The 25,012-nt window shown below is 41.4% G+C and overlaps 1 protein-coding gene across 2 annotated transcripts in view; it reads left to right on the top strand.

Moving 5' to 3' along the window:
* The window catches only part of LOC132885899 (serum paraoxonase/arylesterase 2-like), a 57,639-nt gene extending 32,869 nt beyond the window's left edge, over positions 1–24,770 (top strand). The window contains exons 5-9 of one of the 2 annotated variants that reach the window (XM_060920422.1): positions 11,921–12,047; positions 12,161–12,361; positions 14,682–14,763; positions 14,885–15,013; positions 24,325–24,770. In XM_060920422.1, coding sequence (XP_060776405.1) covers positions 11,921–12,047; positions 12,161–12,361; positions 14,682–14,763; positions 14,885–15,013; positions 24,325–24,486 — 701 coding nt within the window. In that variant the 3' untranslated portion in view covers positions 24,487–24,770. Of the gene's footprint in view, positions 1–11,920; positions 12,048–12,160; positions 12,362–14,681; positions 14,764–14,884; positions 15,014–19,190; positions 19,817–24,324 lie in introns of those variants that run through there. The other variant, XM_060920423.1, reaches the window with a different exon arrangement.
* The last annotated feature ends 242 nt before the right edge of the window (positions 24,771–25,012 follow it).

Genomic DNA, 25,012 nt, shown 5'->3' with positions numbered 1-25,012 from the left:
TAAATATAGGAATGCATTTTTGATCGCTATTTTGTCACTGCTAATAGCAAGTTCTGAGTGTTTGAAGTATGTTCTGTAATATATCAGTCCATATGTCAAAGCAATTGCTGTAAACAAGATTCGTTGAGACCTGTGTGAGACATCGTAGGACGGAAGTAAAACATACAGCGGAAATCAACATCTGCCAATGTTGTCAAAACATGCGCTCTTTCGAATGCTTATGTAATCAAGCCGGAAGTTTTGTTTGTTTTGATAGCAATCAGGAAATTTTGAAAAAAGTAGGCAGTAATCGTCATTTAAACTCGTTTTTATGCAATATTTAGTTTGGAAAACGGTTTTCAAAATGGTGGCACTAATACCTGGCTGACATGTCACGTTTCGAAGTCAGCGGAAATCAAAGTGGCCAACGTTGTCAAAAGATTGCGCGGATAAGCGACGCCTGCCGTGGACCAAGCAAGCTAAATTCAGCATGGCTAAAAACCGAATAGGCCGATATATTTAATTGCACTTAGTTGCCAATACGAGTCACTATATAAGGTTACTAAAACCGAAAACGTAATTGAATAACACGTTAATTAAGAAATAAAGCAAGTTTAAAACTTATTTCAGTTCTCCTTTAAAATGCTCATGTCAAGAGGCTTGTAAGGGCCAGTTAAGCAATAATAATTTAAGTTAAAAACTAGTGCTGTCAAGCGATTAAAATATTTAATTGCGATTAATGTCGCGACTGTCATAGTTAACTCGCGATTAATCGCAATTTAATCGCATGTTTTTGTCACATGAAAAACCATTGTAATTCTCTTATCAGCATAAAAAAGTGAATGGGCTTGCTTTGTACCAATGTTTTTATTTACCGTAAAATACCAAATAATAGCCCGGGCGATTATTTGTCTCAATCACGTAAGAGACCCGGCGCGTATTAGAGACTAGGCGGCTATTTGGAACAGGCGATTAATTCCTTCTTCACAAACACCTTCCTCAAAATCTACCTCAAAACGGGGAAAAAAATCATTCTCAGATAGGCCTACTTTTAACCAGTATAATTTACAGTTTGTTTAGAGTTAGATTACAGATAGCACGGTGCCGACTTCGGGGAATTTTGAAGACGCAGAATGCATCTTCGCATGGCACAGTCGGGGTGGATAAAGGATAAATCACACACCTTTTCCTGTTAATGACTAGTTAAGTGCATGCTTTACAAAATAATCAAGAAACCACACCATTGTCTGTGCGCAGCACTGTGATTTAATTAGTCTGCAAAGTTATGGTCACTTGCTATCACCCTCACCCATGCAGCCTCCACCCTTTGCGCTTCGCGATGTCTGTCAATCTGAAATTGCATGGAGGGCGCGACGTTGAAGCAACATAATTAGAGTGCGAAGTGTCAAACCAAAGGGTTTTTTCTTATGCTGAAAAATAAGTGACCTGCAGTGGCTACATACTGTCATCTTGCATTCTCACGTTTCTCTCCAAGACGTCTCCCTATTTGGCCGATATGAGCCTATTCCCCGAGTGAGTTGGTACGGTGGCTCGACCCCGTAGAAAACTTAAAGTTCGGATGAAAGTTAGTTGAATAGGTTACTGACTTGTAGGCCTACATGTTGCCTGCCTGACGCATGCTTCTGCCCAACTTGCACGACAGATTACTTGTTGAAAAGGCCCCTTGGATTAGATTGGCCACGAGCAGACTGAAATGCATGTTAGAACGCTCTCACCTTTTTTGTAAAGCGTCTTCCAGATCCGAATGGGTAAGGGCAAGTGAAATGGTATAAGGTCTTTAATAAAACTCAGTGTGTGCTTTGACGCATGCATTCGGCAATTTAGGTCGTTTAACAGAAGCAGCAGTCCAACCTTGGAAACCCGCAGTCCTCAATGTCACCACACACGCTGGGTATTCCTCATTCGATGACGTAAGTGATATCCCACACACCCATGTCAAACGTAATTGGCTAAGACATCTGTCAAAAGTTACGGAGTTGCATTCCTCAAGAAATATTACGGTAGACCAAGATTATAACATTGAAATGGCATGTTTATTATCACGTAACAAAATGTTGTAAACAGTATTATAGAAATAATTTCATTCATTCATTCATTCATTCATTCATTCATATTGTTTCGGTAGAAAACTATGCAATGCAAAATCATTTAAACACCAGAAAACCAGAAAAGTGCTGGGCCTCAAGATTCTAGATAGAACGTTCGGACGCTTTTTTTTTTTTTTTTTTAGACCCCGGCGAGTATTCGGAACCGGCCTTTATTTGTCACAACACACGCGTACACCCGGCCGTTAAAGGGAACTCGGCGGTTAATTGGAACTCGGCTATTATTTGGTATTTTACGGTATTTATTTATTTATTTATTTATTTATTTTTATTGCAGAGCATAACACGTCTTGTCACAGCCACTGACATCCATAACTTCCATATTAGATGAGAAAACCAAGGGATGAAAAATAAAGTGCATATCACTGTGAAAATAAAAAAATGTTTTATTTTACTCTTCATTAGTTTCTTTTGAAGAGAAGTATTTGCCATAAAAGAAGAAAAAAAGAGATGATAAAAATAAAAACATTCATCATACGTTCAAAAACGTTCATCATAGTGTGGCACTGTATTATCTAATTCTCACTGCTTATAACTCTACACCCCCCCGGTGGAGATGAGCTGGGAAACTGAAGACTGAAGGAACAGTATTGAAAAGTATTTTTCCAGTCTCACCTGTGAAAGGTAATCCCATGTGATCTCGTTTGGACGGTAAACCTGTTAGTACAGTTAAACGCAGCACATGAATGAGGCATCTTTATTCTCGGCTACTGTCTAGACGCTATACCAGAGACGGTTGAAGAATCTCCACTTTGCCCCATCCAATATGGCGGCGAGGATGTTTATATGTCTATGCCTTTCTCCATCACTCACACGTACTCTTATTGAAGCAGCGCGCGACAAGCCTCAACAGGAACTACAGGTGACTCGCAGGGCCAAATTAGAATTTGCGTTAACGGCACTATTTTTTTTAATCGCGTTAAATTGAGATCCCGTTAACGCATTATTATCGCGTTAACTTTGACAGCACTATTAAAAATGAATGATGATAATTTAAGAACATAGAAAAGAGTTCCATGTTCTAAATCTTATGATGTGACATCACTGACTGTGTATAGAGATCTTGCATGTGACGTCACAGCCGATCCAGATTGTGACAGACGCCATCGTGTCGGTCAAACGGCATATTCCGCCTTCTACTTCTGGTTCTACTTCTGCTTTTACTTCTACCTTTTCTTCTGGAAAACCCTACTATATACAATTCTACTACAACGGCTGCGGCTACAAGCTCTCCCTACCTGTGCACGGTTTTTATGTTTTTTGTGTGTATTTTTGCGTGTTGTTCGTCTGTACCGGACTTCAATATCCACTACAACCGTATGGACTTACTGGACATTGGTTTCCAGCAGAAAATGACGGTTTGTAGCGATTTCCATCGCATGCACAACATTCCGGACGAGAAAAAAAAAAAACATTCCGGACGAGACCAGATTGCGAGACCAGCGGGGTCTCCGTGGATTGTTATCGGAAGCAAAGCGAAGGAGGCGGCGCCGGGAGCCGAAGCAAAAGCGAGGCTACAGGCAGAGCCGGCCTGTTGACTAAGCTCAGAAAACAGCCACTCAAATCTCCACTGCCAAGCCTCTACCTCTCCAACGCCAGATCCATGTAAACAACACGGACGATTTGGAATTACCTTATTTTATAATCGGCTGGTCAGTGCTATACTCAATACTTAAGTGACTTACCCATCCAGTGAGGATCATTTTCTTGTTTACAAGATGCCACATCTGAGTCGCTGACAAATCCTGAATTTCTGTAAAGATAACTGTCCAGAGATTTATAAGCACGCAGTGCTTCACCACTGAACAGCGAGGGAAAGTTAATGAGGTAATCATACACGTCCGGGTATTCCGCTGGCAGTTCAAAATCCGGTCATGAAAACTCCGTCCGGAAAGCCATAAGGGTCACAAATCTGTAGATCGTTTATTTTAGACATATATCTAGTTATCTGTTCATTAGAAAAATGAGCCGTGTAGTCCGTCGGTTGAAATTGATCCATTCTGTACACGAGTGCAGCAGTATTCAGCGGTGTTTTTGACCGACACGATGGCGGTTGTGTACTTTCCGGTCACGTGACTGCAAGATCTCTATACCTTAAGTTTCGAGTCAGAACACGGTAGAAGCAGCACAGTTCTTTGAACGTGCGCCAGACCTTGTGATTTACCTTGTTGTTTTTAAGTAAACATTTTAGAAAGACAAGGGAAGTTGTCATGTCTCGTCGCTCACGTGGAAAAAGAGTGTTTTTTTGACTGACTCTAGAAATGGTACAGTAACCAAGGAAGAGCTAATGGAGTGCCATTACAAGGCTTTTGGAAAACTCACCCCAGGATAGTTAAGAAGTTGAAGAAGCTTGGACAAATACATAGACAAGGAATTATTTAAGTATGGTATGTTTGTTTCCAAAGTTTGACAGCATTTGCATCTGTATTAAAATGGTTAGCCTATGCTTCTCTGACCTAGCTTTTGCTTCTTGAGCCAATACAAGAGACATCACGGTACAGTAGGCTGGTAGAGTTCTATTAGACTAGAGATAGGTGCATATGGTTATGGTATTTGGCAGACACTTTTGTCCAAAGCAACTTACAATATATAAACACTATATTATTAATAAACCAATACAAAAATACAATCGCTGTACTTTTGACACAGCCTACCTTCCAGATGATAGCTGGTGCATGACTGCAGGATTAATTTAATTTTTTTTTGCTCTGGCTAGGCTCAACCTCAGCCTTTAAGCAAACAAACTTGCCCTCACTTTCACACATCATGGTTGTCCCTCAGGTCTGAAGAAGACTTTATCATTCTGCTATCATCAGCGAACTCGGAGGTGACCCTGCAACCCGAGTCTGGAAGCACAATGTCTGGAGCAGTGAGGACACTGGAAGTTTGCTGCTGGTGTTATACTAAGTCGCACTTCTCTTGCGGTGATGATTTTTGCTGCTGGGCCACCTCAAAATTAGCAGAGGCTTGATGGACTATAGCTCTCCAGTTGGATCGATCTCCGGCCTGCTCCTCCAGTTCCTTTGGTTTTAACTTGCACCAATTGAGATTGAGTTTCATGCAGTCTTTATAATGTTTTTTGGGTCTGCCTTGGTGCCTTTTACCATGTGCGAGCTCTCCATACAATAAATGTCTGGGCATGCAGTGTTTCTCCATAAGGATGACGTGCCCCACCCATCGGCGTTGGGCTTTGATGAACGTAGATTCAGTGCTAGTAGATTGAGTATGGTCCAGGACATCAATGTTGGTGATTCAGTCTTGCCACTGGATTTCAAGTATGGAGTGAAGGGCTCGTGTGTGGAAGCTTTCCAGCTTCTTGATGTGCCTGCGGTACACTGTTCATGTTTTACATCTGTATAGAGATCTTGCAGTCACGTGACCGGAAAGTACACTGCCGCCATCTTGTCGGTAAAAAACACCGCTGAATACTGCTGCACTCGTGTACAGAATGGATTGATTTCAACCGACGGACTACACGGCTCATTTTTCTAATGAACAGATAACTAGATATATGTCTAAAATAAACGATCTACAGATTAGTGACCCTTATGGCTTACCGGACGGAGTTTTCACGACCGTGTCAGTGGATTTTGAACTGCCAGTGGAATACCCAGACGTGTATAATTACCTCGTTAACTTTCCCTCGCTGTTCGGTGGTGAAGCACTGCGTGCTTATAAATCTCTGGACAGTTATCTTTACAGAAATTCAGGATTTGTCAGCGACAAAGATGTGGCATCTTGTAAACAAGAAAATAATCCTCATTGGATGGGTAAGTCACTTAAGTATTGAGTATAGCACTGACCAGCCGATTATAGAATAGAATAACGCCAGCTGTAATTCCAAATCGTCTGTCTTGTTTACCATGGATCTGGTGTTGGAGAGGTAGAGGTAGAGGCAGTGGAGATTTGAGTGGCTGTTTTCTGAGCTTAGTCAACAGGCCGGCTCTGCCTGCAGCCTCGTTTTTGCTTCCTCTCCCGACGCCGCCTCCTTCGCTTTGCTTCCGATAACAATCCACGGAGACCCCGCTGGTCTCGCTATCTCGTCCGGAATGTTGTACATGCGATGGAAATCGCTACAAACCGTCATTTTCTGCTGGAAACCAATGTCCAGTAAGTCCATACGGTTGTAGTGGATATTGAAGTCCGGTACAGACGAACAACATGCAAAAATGCACACAAAAAACATAAAAACCGTGCACAGGTAGGGAGAGCTTGTATCCGCAGCCGTTGTAGTAGAATTGTATATAGTAGGGTTTTCCAGAAGAAAAGGTAGAAGTAGAAGGTGGAAATATGGCGTTTGACCGACAAGATGGCGTCTGTCACAATCTGGATCGGCTGTGACGTCACATGCAAGTGCTCCATAGGAGAGAAGGGAGGACCAATGCCTTATACACTTTCAGCTTTGTTGACAGGCGTATGTTGTACTAGTTAAGTACTTGGTTATGATATAACCAAGTAATATAATCTGACTGAAGTGCTTCGAGGGGATTGTCATGAGGCACATAAAACCCTGCTGCCATCAGTAAAAACGCCGAGCCTGCATACAAGGAGGTGCAATGGCTATCGGACTGGTGCAGAGTCAACAACCTGCCTCTGAATGTGGACAAAACGAAAGAGATGGTTGTTGACTTCAGAAGAACACGGAGTGACCATCCTCCACTGTACATCGATGGCTCACTCATGGAGAACATCAAGAGCACCAAATTCCTTGGTGTTCACCTGGCAGAGAACTTCACCTGGTCCCTCAACACCAGCTACATGGTCAAGAAAGCCCAGCAGCACCTCTACTTCTTACGGAGGCTGAGGAAAACCCATATCCCATCATCCAGCCACACCAATATTCTACAGAGGGATTTTTGAGAGCAGTCTGAGCAGCTGCATCATGGACTGGTTTGTGAATTGCACTAGCTCGGATCGCGAGACTCTACAGCGGATAGTGAGGACAGCTGAGAAGATCATCGGAGTCTCTCTTCCCTCCATCACGGACATTTACACCACACGCTGCATCCGGAAAGCCACCAGCATCGTGGCTGACTCCACACACCCCTCACACAATCTCTTCACCCTCTTCACCTTCTCCCTCATACTTTATATGTTGTTTGTGTCGTTTACTGTCTGTCTGTCTGTCTGTCTCTTATGTCATTTATTGTCTGCAGTGTTGCACTCTTGCATTTTATGTTGTATTGTAGATTGTAGTCCTGTGATGTTAAATGTAGCACCATGGTCCTGGAGAAATGTTTCGTTTGAACTGTGTACTGTACCAACTGTATATGGTTGAAATAACAAAACAAACCCTTAACCTTTAATATCCGTGAATAAAAGATCTGTGCTTTGTATTTGTGGAGGATACAAGGGGAATAAATCCTGTAAAAAAAAATAAAATAAAAAAATCTGTAAATACATTAACATGTTCCGAAAAGGTACATTGAAAAAAATCTGATGTGTACTTCTGTGAAACCATAATAAATACGTGCTCCAAATTTAATTGTAATATCTTTTTTTTTTTAAATGTGCATTGCTAAGGAGTTTATGGCGTAAACTTTACAAGCAGATTTCTCCATTTCTGACTTTGTGTCAAAAGTAAAATCTGACGACTTCAAATGCCCATATCTTAGTGGTATGTTGGTCAATTTTCTTGATCTGTGCAGCATTGGAAAGCTTTTGAAATGGCCCTTCATGAAACCACAACAATTCAATTTTGAAAATTTGACCCACGTGACTGGTTTTGTAATGGAGGTCACATGTTTCATTTCCAACCTTTACAAATATGGGAAATTATGATTGTTGATTTATTAACAAAATAAAACAAAAGGGTTCTTTTTATTTAACAAAAGGTGTATATGACCCTGGTCATACTATTGGTCCCAGTAATGTTGCACAAGGGATAAAATTGAAACATCCTTGTATGTACCCAGTGCTATACTTTTTGATTTCTAAATACCCTAAAGTTAGCAAATCACAGGGAGTGAGAGCTTAATGGGACCGAATGTACATTATCCAGGCATCTGAATGAAGCAACAGGAAGGCTCTTCTGCTTCAAATAAGAAGATGGTGTAAACTCAGTGTTTCTAAAATTCACTTTACCAAGGCGGCGGCACGGTGGTGTAGTGGTTAGCGCTGTCGCCTCACAGCAAGAAGGTCCGGGTTCGAGCCCCGTGGCCGGCAAGGGCCTTTCTGTGTGGAGTTTGCATGTTCTCCCCGTGTCCGCGTGGGTTTCCTCCGGGTGCTCCGGTTTCCCCCACAGTCCAAAGACATGCAGGTTAGGTTAACTGGTGACTAAATTGACCGTAGGTGCGAATGTGAGTGTGAATGGTTGTCTGTGTCTATGTGTCAGCCCTGTGATGACCTGGCGACTCGTCCAGGGTGTACCCCGCCTTTCGCCCGTAGTCAGCTGGGATAGGCTCCAGCTTGCCTGCGACCCTGTAGAAGGATAAAGCGGCTAGAGATAAGGAGATGAGATGAGACTTTACCAAGGCTTGTCAATGATCCAAGCAAGGTAAACACTTTTTTTTTTTTTTGTGGCGAAACTTGAAAATTTCAGCAGAATTGGAACACCGGTTACAGAGGCAACTGAAATTCTGTACGTGACGTAAATGTTTACGGAAAATAGTCGAATGAACTTTGGCCAAATGGCACATCTTAAAATTTTCAGAATTTCAGAAGTCTGTGTCTTGCACCAATATATGTTAGATTCAGCCTTCTCAGAGAGCATTCTGAATGACTCCTGTTCTTACCTGTTGGGACACAACAGCCTACTAGAAATAAAGTTGTTTCTGGAAAATATCAGATACGGAACCAGGGGTTTGCATTGCATCTGGTGAGACTGACATTCAACATGCAGCTTGAATCTTACGACACATTGAAACTATTAACTGTTAGTAGTCCAACCAACAAGAAATTTAGAGGCTATGCCAAACAGGCAGAAACTATTAACAGTTCCTATCTGGTCCTACGGTGTCTTGCAAAAGTATTCATCCCCCTTGGTGTTTGTCCTGTTTTGTCGCACAAGCTGGAATTAAAATGGATTTTTGGAAGGTTAGCACCATTTGATTTACGCAACATGCCTACCACTTTAAAAGTGAAAATTGTTTTATTGTGACACAAACAATAATTAAGATGAAAAAACAGAAATCTGTAGTGTGCATAGGTATTCACCCCTTTCGTATGAAACCCCTAAATAAGAGCTGGTCCAACCAGTTCACTTCATAAGTCACATAATTAGTTGATGAAGATCCACCTGTGTGCAATCAAAGTGTCACATGATCTGTCACATTATGTCTGTATAAATCAACCTGTTCTGGAAGCACCCTGACTCTGCAATACTACCAAGCAAGCAACATGAAAACCAAGGAGCCTCCAAACAGGTCAGAGACAAAGTTGTGGAGAAGTATAGATCAGGGTTGGGTTATAAAAAATATCCCAAACTTTGAATATCCCATGGAGCACCATTAAATCCATTATAGCAAAATGCTAAGACTATGGCACCACTACAAACCTGACAAGAGAAGGCCACCTACCAAAACTCACAGGCCGGGCAAGGAGGGCATTAATCAGAGATGCAACAAAGACACCAATGATAACACTGAAGGAGCTGCAAAGATCCACAGCGGGGATGGGCGTATCTGTCCACAGGACCACTTTAAGCTGTACACTCCACAGAGTGGGGCTTTATGGAAGAGTGGCCAGAAAAAGTAATTGCTTAAGAAAACACGTTTGGAGTTTGCCCAACAGCATGTGGCAGACTCCCCCAAACACATGGAAGAAGATTCTCTGGTCAAATGAGACTAAAATTGATCTTTTTGGCCATCATGGGAAAGGCCTTGTGTGGTGCAAACCCAACATCCTGAGAACACCATTCCTACAGTGAAGCATGGTGGTGAAGCATCATGCTGTGGGGATATTTTTCATCTGCAGGGACAGGAAAGCTGGATGACACTAAATACAGGGCAATTCTGAAGGAAAACTTGTTTGAGTCAGCTAGAGGTTTGAGACTGGGGATGAAAGTTCAATTTCCAGCAGCACAATGACCTTAAACATACTGCTAAAGCTACACTGGAGTGGTTTAAAGGGAAACATTTAAATGTATTGGAATGGCCTAATCAAAGCCCAGACCTCAATCCAATTGAGAATCTGTGGCATAACTTGAGGATTGCTGTACACCAACACAACCCATCTAACTTGAAGGAGTTGGAGCAGTTTTGCCTTGAGGAATGGGCAAAAATCCCAGTGGCTAGATGTGCTAAGCTAATAGGGACATACCCCAAGAGACTTGCAACTGTAATTGCAGCAAAAGGTGGCCCTACAAAGTATTGACTTGGGGGGGTTGTTGAATATCTGTGCCACTCCAGATTTCTGGGTTTTTTTTCCCATCTTAATTATTGTTTGTGTCACAATAAAACAACAATTTTCACCTTTAAAGTGGTAGGCATGTTGTGTAAATCATATGGTGCTAACCCTCCAAAAATCCATTTTAATTCCAGCTTGTAATGCGACAAAACAGGACAAACACCAAGGGGGATGAATACTTTTGCAAGACACTGGATATCTGCATGCAGTACGGCATATGGCCAAATGGGAGGCTTTGGGTGACTGTGGTCACCTGGAAATAGATCAGAAAAAAAAAATCATTATGCTACTCAAGCTAGTCCTATATGAAGACTATTAAGGGCATGTTGTACTTTTGGTGATAAATATCTAACATGATCTAATAGAGGTTTTTCACCTGACGTCACAGGGTCACGTGACGCCCCGGTGTCCGCCATTTTGAAGGTCAAGCTAGCTAATGTCAACAACATAGCTAGTATGTTACTGTAGCAATGTTTACGTTCAGTCATTTGGATGACTGTTAAAACCTTTCAGTCTCAAGTTTTTCCTTTACTGTATTTACTAGTTTACTGAGCTAGCGCGCTCGGGCAAGCCGGGAGCTAGCGCGCTCGGGCAGGCCGGGAGCTAGCGCGCTCGGGCAGGCCGGGAGCTAGCGCGCTCGGGCATCCAAATGACTGAACGTAAACATTGCTACAGTAACATACTAGCTATGTTGTTGACATTAGCTAGTGCTAACAGCTAGCTGCTAGTACACTGCTACAACACAGACACCGACCCTAATAATACAGTTCTTGGTCATTGCCTGGTAACAGCAAATTTATAACGGGCCATGTCTCAACAGACTAAGAAGTTATTTCAATGGCATTTAATAACATTTTGTTTATCCTGAGGACCGAAAGTAAATGAAAATGTGAACAAATCTTAGCTGTAATAAGATGGCGACCACCGGCTCCAGGGACGACCCACTGATGTAGGCATGTTACCCAGCCTGACGCAAAATATTCCTAGGCATCCAAACTCTTATATGCTTTCAGATCAATACCTGTGTATGGCGATGGGTTTTTAACGGCATAGGTATACAGATCATGTGGGATACAGATATACAGGTATACAGATCTAGCGGGAGTCGCCATTGTTGTGACCGCCAAAATGGCGCCATCTACTTGTCGACATGGCAACAGTCACGTGGGTCGAAAACCTCTATAGGAGCTTAGACATGACATTTTTTAGAGTGGGACCAATAGTGTGACCAGGGCTGTGTTTAAGTTGATAAAGAATGGGAAAATAAAATGTTGTATTTATTTGATATGAAAACTTTTTCTTCATTTATTTATTTATTTATTTATTTAAATGTTGTGGGAAAGTCAAATTGTGAACCCCATATCGTAAATCGAATTGCGAATTGGGTGAATCGTTACATGCCTACTTATTTCAGAATTCCTCAATATTGTGTACTTTATTCAAAGCACTGTTCTGAAATCCTGTTGCAGATGGCTCTCGATATTTATTTGTGGTGAATCATCCACATGATAACAGTCAGGTCGAGATATTTCAGTATGTCGAAGAGGAAAACACTCTTGTGCACTTGAAGACTATAAAGCACGAGTTGCTGCATGAGTACGTCCATCCCAAACACAGACTTGCTATTCAGTATTTGCTGTGCATATTTTTGGCAAAAATCCATCCCTAAGTTCTTGTACTTCTTCTCTTGTAAAATTGCATTGCTGTAGTGTGAATGACATTGTAGCTGTGGGAGTGGAGAATTTCTACGCCACTAATGATCACTGCTTCACCAACGGGTTCTTGAAGCTGCTGGAACTGCTGCTGTCCCTGTCCTGGTGTGATGTGGTGTATTACAGTCCAGAAGCAGTTCATGTTGTGGAAGGAGGATTTTTTGGTGCCAATGGCATCAACATCTCCCCTGACAAAAAGCAAGTCCTTTTTGAGAAATGTTTAAAAAAAAAAAAGGGTGTGTATGTGTTATACAGTGCCCTTCACAATTATTGGCACCCCTTGTAAAAATGAGAAAAAGGGTTTGGAAAAATTTCCACCTTTTGGTGAAGTCGCTTCATCTCACACTGAAAAAATGAGAAAAATCCAACCTTTGATTGAAATAAATTTATTCAGAGAAAAACACATCCCTCGTCAAGAAATAATTATTTTCAACAAAGCATGTGCCATTATTATCGACACCCCTGGAAATGATAGTGAACACAATGTAACAAGCATGTTTCCCATTTAAACTGTACACTGTTGAGTTGATTGGAGTGTGTAGGAACTTTCAAGTTGTAACCCATGACTTCCTGATTAACTGGGGGACAAATACGAAGTGACACAAAGGCCAAATTCCCTTAGTCATCCATCAACATGGGAAAGATAAGAGAACACACAAACCAAATGAGGGAGAAGTGTGTTGACCTTCATAAGTCGGGGAATGGGCTTAAAAAAATAGCTACTCGCTTGAAATTGTCCATTTCTATTGTTAGGGCAATAATAAAAAAGTGGACACCAATTTGAACTGTTATTTTGCCCCCACGTACAGTGAGGAGGAGGAGGGTAAGAGAGGCAAAAAATCCCCAAGGATCACTGTTGGTGAATTACAAGAAAAAAATAAAATCTTGGGTTTTCCAAGCTTCCAAAACCACCGTCAGACTCCATCTCCATGCCAACAGGTTATCTGGAAGGTCTGGCAGAAAAAAAGCCTTTTCTCTCAGTTAAACACAAAAGTTAGAGCCTGAGGTTTGTGAAATGCTACAACAACTCTGACTGGAACTGTGTTCTATGGTCTGATGAAACAGAAATGGAACTTTTTGTTAATAAACACTCACGGTGAGTTTGGTGTGAAATGAACCTGATCCCATCTGTAAAATATAGTGGAAGTTCTGTGATGTTTTGGTGCTCTTTTTCCTCCAAAGACCCTGGAAACCTTGTTAGGGTCCATGGCATCATGGACTCCATGAAATAGCAGGACATTTTAAACCAAAATCTATCTGTTTCTGCCAGGAAACTAAAACCGTGTCATCATTGGATCTTTTAGCAGGACAATGATCCGATGTCCAAATCGACACAAAAACGTTGAACTGAGCACAGAATCAAGCTTCTGCCCTGGCCATCTCAGTCCCCTGACCTGAACCCCATTGAAAACCTGTAGGATGAACTGAAGACGAGAGAGTACAAGAGAGGGATGAGGATCCTGGATGATCTGGAGAGATTGTGTAAAGAGGAGTGGTCTCAGATGTCCGGCTTTGTTTTATCCAACCTTATAAAATGTTACAGGAGAGACTCAATGCTGTTTTACTGACAAAGGGAGGTTGTACAAAGTATTAACTGCAGGGGTGCCAATAATAGTGGCACATGTGTTTTTGTTGAAAATAATTAGGGATTTGTTTTCCTCTGAATTAATTAATTTCAATTAAAGGTTGGATCCTCCCCATTTTATTCAGTGTGAGATGAAGCGACTTCACCAAAAGGTGGATTTTTTTTCCTAACCCTTTTTGCTAATCTGTATCAGCAATGCCAATAATCGTGGAGGGCATATATAAATGTGTGTGTACACTGATCAGCCATAAAATTAAAAACACAGACAGGTGAAGTGAATAACATTGATTGATTTATTTCATTACAGTGGCACCTGTCAAGGGGTGGGATATATTCGGCAGCATGAAACAGTCAGTTCTTGACGTTGATGTGTTGGAAGCAGGAAAAATGGGCAAGCGTAAGGATCTGAGTGACTTTGACAAGGGCCAAATTGTGATGGCTAGATGACTGGGTCTGACTTGGTTTGACACCCTAGAATTAACTTTTTCAGCAGTTTGTGTTATAGTAGCTCTTCTGTGGGATTGGACCATATGGGCTAGCCTTTGACACCCATGACCCTGTCGCTGGTTCACCGGTTGTCCTTCCTTGGACCACTTTTGGTAGGTACTAATCACTGCATACCAGGAACACCCCACAAGATGTGCCATTTTGGAGAGGCTCAGACCCGGTCATCTAGCCATCACAATTTGGCCCTTGTCAAAGTCACTCAGATCCTTACGCTTGCTCCTTTTTCCTTCTTCCAACACATCAACTTGAAGAACTGACTGTTCTCTTGCTGCCTAATATATCCCACCCCTTGACAGGTGCCATTTTAATGAGATAATCAGTGTAATTCACTTCATCTGTCAGTGTTTTTAATGTTATGGCTGATTGGTGTACATTTGTATAATATATTCCCAGCGTAATCGATTTAAAACTTTTCTTTTGGGTCAGGTATTTGTACGTGTCAGACTTAATGAATCACAGAATTGTTGTGCTGAACATCCAGAAAAACAACACAGTATCCCGTTTGAAGGTATGCAAAAAGTGTGATGAATATGCATGAAGGAGACGTACAACCCCATTTGTTTTCACATGCTTTATTTTCTCTTCCTGAAATTCTGTTTGGAACTGTTGTTATATTCCCTGTTGGACAGGAAGTTGCCGTCGGCTCCCTCTGTGACAATATTGAAGTGGAGCGTAAAACTGGAGACTTGTGGCTGGGTTGCCACCCAAATGGAGGCAAATTTTTTCAAAGTGATCCAAATGATCCACCTGGCTCAGAGGTGAGTGAGTGGGCAACAATTTCAAATGAGTTTCATATGGTCTCAGTTTTTTGAACATTTTCTTGAAAAAGAAAATCTTTTTCAAAAAATCCACCAGAAAATTTCTGCCAAATATACAAAGCTGGTTTCTTTCGTTCTCATTTGTATGATGGTGAATGCCAATCAACTGTAAAGTGCATGCACGCTACGGCTCATTTGCTGTTAGTGACGCCCACAAAACTCCATGTAAGGTAAAGTGCATGGAAAACTGAAACCGCAAAATGAGGACAAAACAAGAAAAGAAAATACATTTTCCCAGATTCGCAAGTGGAAATACACCATTAAAATGATTTAGCAGTGTAAAAGCACCTGAACAGCCTTACATTTGGAGACAAATTTGCAGAAAAGGTGAATTAGTTGTAAACAAGTGTTGACAGGCAAAACAGACCTCACCCGGCATCAAAGTTATTCAAGGTCAAAGGTCATGGCGGCAAATGAAAGCCCATATGGGACTTCTTATATGTTGATGATGGTAAACATCTGGCTCTCATGAACCATTTTAAAGTTATAGCCCTTTGGAAACCCATGACCTTGAGTTTGACCTTTCAGGGTCACTCAAGGTCAAAGATCATGGTGCCAAATGAAAGCTCATATGGCACTTCCTATAAGTTAATAATGGTAAATATCTGTCTACCATCAACCGTTTTCAGGTTACAGCCCTCTGAAAATTTGTGACCTTGAGTTTGACCTTTCATGGTCAAACAAGGTCAAAGATCATGATGCCAAACGAAAGTCCATATGGGAGTTCCTATATGCTCATAATAGTAAACATCTGTCTATCGGCAACTGTTTTTGAGTTATAATGGAAAATGTTATTTTGACCGATGACTTTGAACCCCCAACCGCTACAGAGACTGTCCAAGCTACCCCATAATGCAGCATATGGTTGGAAGCAGAATTGAAATATGCACATTTTGGTTTTGGTTTGAAGTCAAAATGATGAATTTGAAGAAAGTTATTGCAAAAAAAAAAAAGATTTCGATCTTTCCAGTACGGAAGCCGAGAAAGGCCCTTCATATAATCCTTTTTTTATTCACCTTGTTATCCCGAGATAACGGCATAATGAATTCAGGATCTCGAGAAAACAACACAACTAATTCGAGATCTCGAGAAAACAAAACCGTTATTCCGAGATAACGACATAATGAATTCAGGATCTCGAGAAAACAACACAACTAATTCGAGATCTCGAGAAAACAAAACCGTTATTCCGAGATAACGACATAATTAATTCAGGATCTCGAGAAAACAACACAACTAATTCGAGATCTCGAGAAAACAAAACAATTATTCCATGATCTCGAGTAAACAGCTGAGAAATGGTTCATTCAGGTGCGCCAAGAGACTTGTGATATGCTGACTTTGGGGCTATTTCTCTTTCTGTATAGACGCAACTTTGGTGATTAGAATGTCTGGAATAATCGATCACCTAATAAGGCAATATTTTGATCAGGGGTTGACACAGGGAGAGATTGCATAAAGTCTTTTAATAAGGGATAGTTTCAAAATTAGTCCGCAGTACCTCCGCAGAAGACTGGCCCGGCTTCGTCTCTACCGACGGAGATACAGTGATCCAGCTGAGATCATGAAATAATTGTTTTGTTTTCTCGAGATCACGGAATAATTGTTTTGTTTTCTCAAGGTCTCGAAATAACGGTTTTGTTTTCTCGAGATCCTGAATTAATTATGTTGTTATCTCGGGATAACAAGGTGAATAAAAAAAGATTATATGAAGGGCCTCTTGCGGCTTCCGTATTCCAGTGACCTTGACCTGATTACCCCCAAAATTTAATCAGGTAATCTAAGGACCATTGCCCACCTACCCTGAGAATTTGAAGTTAATTGGTGCAACCTCTAGATGCTAGATTGTTAACAGACAGACACACAAACAAACAAACAAACAAACCGCACTGATTACAATAATAGGTAATTAAGTGATATGAAAAGTAAATGGTTTGATGTGAAAAATGGGATCTACACTGTATCCTGATGTATGCCCAGATGTACACCAAGCACATCACACAGAAAAACTGCTCAGTTTAATTGTTTGAAGTGTCTCAGTGACTGTCTCTCACACCAGTGTGCGCTTCAGCCTTTTGTATACTTTGGCCTCTCAGACACGAGTGTGCCTTCCCCAGTGTCATGTTGGAAATGTAGGTGGGTATGTGTCATAAGGACATCTGGTGTATTCATCAGAGAAGCTGAAGAAGCTGATGATGACATGCAACACACTAGAGAGTATACGGTACAGTGCAGATGGAGACATACCAGATGGGTCACTTATCCGTCACTTCGTGCTGACTCCTAAATGTGACACAGCAGGCTTGTAGTACTCAAGTCCGACTTGTGCCCTGATTTTAAGGACTTGTGACGTGACTTGACTTGGACTTGAGCACTGATGACTCGGACTGGTGCATTAACTGCATTCGGACTCCTAAATTGGAGACGAGGACTCTGATTTTTTCTTTATTTTTTGGAACATGCCATAGTAATGTGGCATAAGATATTTATATCTACGAACATTAATTTTTATACTAATTTCGTACAAGAGAATGCACATTCACCTGTTCATATGTCATGTTCAGGAACAAACTAACATTAATGGCACTAAAATGCCTGGAGAGAACGCCCCGAGGATTGTCTGCTTTGCTTATACAGACTTCTTGTGCAGTGGGAAAAAATGCACTGCTGTGTGTTCCATATGTAGAAGAACTATTGAGGAGACGATGGGGACAACCTCGAACTTCAATCGTCATTTGGCAAGACTCCACCCAGAGAAGGAAGTGACACGCTATGTTTATTGCTCTGTTGATAGTGAGGCTTGCTTGCTGAGGCCCTGTCCACACGGCAACGGATTCAGGTGAATCCGATACAATTGTTTATCGTTTCGGCCTGGCATCCACACGGCACCGGCGTTTTGGGTGCCCCAAAACACAATCTTTTGAGAACGGGTTCCAGAGTGGAAAGATCTGGCAACGTTGCCGTTGCGAAGTCGTCTGGATGAGTAGAACGGATTTGTTTACGATGATGTCACAACCACATGACTGTGAGTGCTTCACGCCGGGTAGAAGTGTAACGAACTCGATGCGAGTTGTCAACAAATCCTATAACTTGGTTCATGAAACGCGCTTACAAAATATTTTCACTGTGAATATTTATTGTGTAATGGTGCAAAGTGAGAGAGAGAATAGCCCTTAGGGCAGAGTCAATCCCGCCAGCAAAAATAGGGAAAAAAAGGAGCAATCTCACCTCTTCAGATGTGGGTTTAAGTCCTACAATATATTCCTCAAAAAGGGCGTAGAAGAACAAATTAATCCATCAGCGTGTAGCATTCAATTTATTCCGGACCATTAAAGACGCCGCCTTCCGCGTAGAATCATACGTCATCCTCGCCGCCATATTGGATGGGTCAAAGCGGAGAATAAAGATGCCTCATTCATGTGCTGCGTTTAACTGTACCAACAGGTTTGCCGTCCAAACGAGATCACATGGGATTACCTTTCACAGGTGAGACTGGAAAAATACTTTTCATTGTATTTGGTCATTATAATGTAATTTTACGAACAGATTTTTCTGACTTTGTGGCTAATATGAAGTCTCGTGCATAATAGTTTATGCGCATGCGTCCTTACTTCTTCTATTGTTCTGGTGTCTCCGAAGGGACCGTCTTACAGCGCCCCTAGAGGTGTGGCATGTGTATTGCATCGTTTTCAGCAAGCGTTGCGTTGCCATATGGACCTGATATTTTACTGATCGTTGCCCATTTGGACGCGATATTTTTTTAAATAACGTCTCATTGCCGTTGTCGTGTGGATGTAGCCTAAGGCAGCAACAGCCACCGTCAAATGGTGCGGTTGGCGTCTTGTTCTCAGCCTCGAAATTTTCTTTAATGACTTGGACTTGACTCAGACTTGAACACTGAGGACTCGAGACTGGACTTGAACTCGGTTTAGTGACTCGACTACAGCACTGTTACACAGCATTGAAAGATGCCGCTGGCAGTTGTTTGGTTTAAATTTATGGATTTGGGCAGACTTGCTTTCTTTTGATATTGAATCATTCTTGAATTAATACCATTAATTTCATTTCTCCCATGTCACCCCTCTGCTTGCCAACCTGTACTGGATACCTATTGCAGCTCGTATCAAATTTAAGACATTGCTGCTAGCTTACCAGGCTCTCAAGGGGTTAGGGCCGGCATACAGTACCTCCAGAGTCTGATCCTCCCCTACACACCAGCCAGATCTCTATGCTCCGTCGCTACTGATCGCCTGGCCCCTCTTCCTCTGCACTCCTGCCCAGCCCGTTCAAGCCTGCTGTCTGTCCTGGTTCCCCATTGGTGGAGTGACCTTCCCATTGAGGTCAAAACCGCCGACTCCTTGACCACCTTCAAGCGCAGACTGAAGACTCACCTCTTCAGGCTGCACCTCTTCTCGATTCCCTGCCCACTGTGTAAATGCATTTCGGTCTAGACCAACCCAGGCTGTGTACTGTCGAGCCTGGGGTTTAGCCATTTGAGTTCTCTATTTAGTTGTACTTCATCAGTTAATGTATATGGTTGGTTTGTTTTCTTGCCTGTTTGAGTATTGGTACTTCAACAGCATATTATTACTGAACAAGTATTATTGTCACTTGTTCAGTTGGCACTAGAACTGTCTTGTCTAGAAGTTCAGCACTTCTTGTACCTGACTCTTGCACTCGCTGTATGTCACTCTGGATAAGAGTGTCCGCTAAATGCAATGTAATGTAATGTAAATTGCAGTCACTGGGTTTCACAAAGTTCTTTGTTTAATTGAAATAAATTAATTTGACACAGTAATAAGTGTATACAATTGCAGTAACTCATTACCAGATGCATGATTTGAAGCTGATAAGTTGTGGTTTACATTGGGTTGCCGTATACATTAAAAAGAAAAGTTCTGGGTATGAATTTAAACTGCAACCAGTGGTGAGTCTCAGATCCGGGAGGACTTGAGTACTGGGGAAAGTGGAGTTACTGCTTAATCAGCATTGCTCCCAGGTCCGCTCTGACCCGGAGTGGTAGCACCTGCCTGGGTTCCAGCTATAGGTTAAATAGTACATCACCAAGAAGGCACTGGTAGCATGGTGCTTTTCAGTGCAGTGTGGCAGATGAACCCAACAGGGTCAATGGCACACCACCAGATGGCATGTGGAAGAGCCACTCAAATGGCCAACGGATGGGATCACTCAGCAAGTCAGTTGTCACTGCAGGGCAACTTCTATACCCGTCAGGTCTGTCGCACGTTTGTGCACCACTTAGCATCAGGTCTGGAGGTCCAGAGAGACAACACGATGGGGGCACGACATCGTTTGTCTCACCTTACTGTGCAAGGCGCTTTGCTAGGAGAGGAGAATAGTATGCGAGAGCTCACAAGGCCAGGCATTCCATGGTGGCTCGGCTGGGCCATTCGTGCCGCCGCTGTGGGCGACTGTCGCTTTGGTGCAGGCCTCTCGCCCCATCTGCGTTTCTGCACATCCGAATTAAACAGTCATCATTGCTAGTGATGGACGGCTGCCGGCGACATTTAAAAAACAACAACAAAAAACCTCTTGTAGAATGCAAACATTTTTCTGAACTAACTGGATTTTCATGAATACCAAATTTCTTGGATAAATGCTCTTCTGCACAATTTGCAAATAAATTTGTTTGTATCCAGATTGAAAATGCGGCCCAAAACAATTAAAATGTTTTGTATATTTTTTTAAAAAAAGAGAAACTCTCAAGAGACAATCGTGAATCACATGGTATTGCATGATATGGTGTTAAAAGACCTTTTAGTAGAGTATAAAATAGTTTTGCATTTTTAGTTGGATCTTTGCATTGGATCTTGTTTCAAGATGAACACTGAAATCAAAACTTAATAATAGAATGTTTTGAAATACAGCATTTTTTTCCCCAAATTCATATATTTTTTAAAATGTCAAATACAGCTGTTTGATAGTGTACTTTGGTCCTTATCACGTCACAGCATTTCATATATAAATATCATAGGAATGATGGGATTTGTGTACTTGTACAGTATACAGTGCCTTGCAAAAGTATTCATCCCCCTTGGTGTTTTGTCCTGTTTTGTTGCATTACATGCTGGAATTAAAATTGATTTTTGGGGGGTTAGCACCATTGGATTTACACAACATGCCTACCACTTTAAAGGTGCACATTGTTTTTTTTATTGTGACACAATAAGATGAAAAAACAGAAATCTGGAGTGTGCATAAGTATTCGCCCCCTTTCATATGAAACCCCTAAATAAGAGCTGGTCCAACCAATTCACTTCATAAGTCACATAATTAGTTGGTTAAGATCCACCTGTGTCCAATCAAAGTGATCTGTTACATGATGTCTGTATAAATCAACCTGTTCTGGAAGGACCCTGACTCTGCAACACTACTAAGCAAGCAACATGAAAACCAAGGAGCCTCCAAACAGGTCAGAGACAAAGTTGTGGAAAAGTATAGATCAGGGTTGGGTTATAAAAAATATCCCAAACTTTGAATATCCCACAGAGCACCATTAAATCCATTATAGCAAAATGGAAAGAATATGGCACCACTACAAACCTGACGAGAGAAGGCTGCCTATCAAAACTCACAGATCGGGCAAGGAGGGCATTAATCAGAGAGGCAACAAAGACACCAATGATAACACTGAGGGAGCTGCAAAGATCCACAGTAGAGATGGGAGTATTTGTCCATATGACCACTTACACTCCACAGAGTGAGGCTTTATGGAAGAGTGGCCAGAAAAAAGTCATTGCTTAAAAAAATCACATTTGGAGTTTGCCCAACAGCATGTGGCAGACTCCCGAAACACATGGAAGAAGATTCTCTGGTCAAATGAGACAAAAATTGAACTCTTTGGCCATCATGGGAAATGTCATGTGTGGCGCAAACCCAACACCCCGAGAACACCATTCCTACAGTGAAGCATGGTGGTGGCAGCATCATGCTGTGGGGATGTTTTTCATCAGGACTGAAGGACAAATGGATGGCACTAAATACAGGGCAATTCTGGAGGAAAACCTGTTTGAGTCAGCTAGAGGTTTGAGACTGGGACGAAGGTTCACGGTCTAGCAGGATAATGACCCTAAACGTACTGCTAAAGCTACACTGGAGTGGTTTAAAGGGAAACATTTAAATGTCTTGGAATGGCCTAGTCCAGGGCTTTTCAAAGTGTGGGGCGCGCCTCCCCTGGGGGGCGCCAGAGTTCTTCAGGGGGGGGGCGCAATGTGAGGAAACATGAACCAGAATAAGTTACTATTGCGGACATTTAGCGAACTTCAGCTAGCCTTTGCCAGAGACAAAATGGATCGATTTTTAGTACCTAAAGCTACAGTGAGTGAGGAGACAGAGTCTGGGCCAAGCAAAAAAACAGACCCTCCAGGATTTTGCGATGTTGCGATTTGCAACTTCAACCCAAATTCAACCAATCCCCGCGAATTCAGGGCGGTGTTGCAATTATATCCAATCACCGCAACCTTCCTGCAAATTTGACCAATCGTTGACATCGTCTTGAGGTGACGTTGACAAACTACCTTCCACCTTACTTCCGTGTATACGTTCAAGAGAAGCAGCATGCGCGCAGTGTTGCCAGATTGGGCGGTTTTAAGTGCATTTTGGCGGGTTTTGAACATATTTTGGGCTAGAAAACGTCAGCAGTATCTGGCAACATTGCATGATGTGCGGGTCAGTGTTTACAGTATATAGGCTTAAATTCTGTTACTGAAAGTGTGTTATGTTTACAGTGAAGGACTGTGTGCACTTTACATTATTTTTTACTTAATACAAGAAATTAATGGATGCCAACATTTTTGCCAAAATGGTATTTTATTTTCCATTGTTTAGGCAGCTTCAGTATCATACTGTGAGATTCTGTTCAAATTGTTTTTTTTTCTTCTATGAAGCCTGAGCCATTTATTTTATTAGTTTATAATTATTGTTTAATTTAGTATTCAGAAGAGACTGCCTGCACACAGTACTAGTATTTAATAGTGTTTTTTTCTTACATGGAAGCTGAGGCATTTATATTATATTTTAAGGTAACTTCATGTTGTGCTGTGAGGTTCTCTGCACTTTAACTTTTGAACCAACAGGTGCATTTGGATAAGTAAAGCCTATTTTTCTGTATTTTTGTAGTCCTGGTAATCTTTTATATTGGTAAAGTTGTTTATAGGACCATTTCTCAGGGTCTTTGTTTTTTTAATCAATAGTTTTTCGGTAATAACTTAATATTTAACATATCACTCAATTTTAATCACAAAAAGAGAAAATCGCAACAATTTCTCGCAACTTTCACTTCCTCCCGCAATGTAATCGCAACAAAAACCTAAAAAACACCGCAACCTTCATCGCAATTTTTTGGAACCCCCCCCGCAACATCAGACATTTTAGCCCGCAACAATCACAAAAAAGGCCCGCGGAATCCTGGGGGGACTTAAAAAAGAAGGAAGTATGACCACGATTATTTAAAGTTTGGATTTTCATGGACTGGATCTGAAGATGCTCCACTGCCACAGTGTGTTGTCTGCCAAGAGGTGCTAGCTAACGATGCTATGAGATGTTTAAAATGTGTAAAACAAGATGCTTTAAAAAGAAAAGCACAGATGTTTAAAATGTGTAAAAGAAAAAAATAAAAATGTGTACAACAACCATTTTTTTTAAATCCGAATGGAACATTAAGTATAGCAATAACAAAAATTGTGAGGGGGCGGGGGCGCTGTTGTTTATTTGCTCTCTGAGGGGGGGCTGACTCTCCCACACTTTGAAAACCCCTGGCCTAGTCAAAGCCCACACCTTGATCCAATTGAGAATCTGTGGCATAACTTGAGGATTGCTGTACAGCAACGCAACCCATCTAACTTGAAGGAGTTGGAGCAGTTTTGCCTTGAGGAATGGGCAAAAATCCCAGTGGCTAGATGTGCTAAACTAATAGAGACATACCCCAAGAGACTTGCAACTGTAATTGTAGCAAAAGGTAGCACTACAAAATATTGACTTTGGGGGGGAATACTTATGCACACTCTAGATTTCTGTTTTTTCATCTTAATTATTGTTTGTGTCACAATAAAAAAAAAAAAACAATGTGCACCTTTAAAGTTGTATGCATGTTGTGTAAATCAAATGGTGCTAACCCCCTAAAAATCCATTTTAATTCCAGCTTGTAATGCGACAAAACAGGACAAACACCAAGGGGGATGAATACTTTTGCAAGACACTGTATATATGATATGATATTTGTTTGTCTATTTTAGGTTCTTCGAATTCAGAATATCCACTCTGAAGAGCCAGTGGTGACTCAGGTGTACTCTGATAATGGCAGTGTGCTCAGAGGATCTTCAGTGGCTACTCCATACAAAGGGAAACTCCTTATCGGAAGTGTTTTTCACAAAGCCCTGATATGTGACCTTGAGTAGAACATTCACTTGAAGATCTGACACTGCTCTATATCACTAAAGTACCTCACATACAGATGGGTGACAAATTAAAGGGAACAAATTCAAAGAACAGCTTCAATTCTACACGTCTCAGGAGGGTACTGTACTGGAGAGAAGGACACCATGGTGTTGGACGCTGCCTAACGTAATTTACTCAAGTGTTCAATTTGGTTTGGGAGCATTGTCATCCAGGAATAGATCTTCAATTTGTCACCAATCTGTATGTGTTTCCAACTTCAAGAAATGTTTTATTGGATAAATATACACACATACATTTTTGTATATATATATATATATATATATATATATATATATATATATATATATATATATATATATATATATGTAAAATATGTATTAGTGCTGTCAAGCGATTAAAATATTTAATCGCGATTAATGTCGTGACTGTCATAGTTAACTCGCGATTAATCGCAATTTAATCGCACATTTTTGTCACATGAAAAACCATTGTAATTCTCTTATCAGCATAAAGTGAATGGGCTTG

This window comes from Neoarius graeffei, chromosome 5 (assembly GCF_027579695.1).
Source record: "Neoarius graeffei isolate fNeoGra1 chromosome 5, fNeoGra1.pri, whole genome shotgun sequence".
NCBI classification, from domain to species: domain Eukaryota; kingdom Metazoa; phylum Chordata; class Actinopteri; order Siluriformes; family Ariidae; genus Neoarius; species Neoarius graeffei.
Note: the sequence above shows the minus strand (reverse complement) of the source record. Positions and strands in the feature narration are given on the sequence as shown.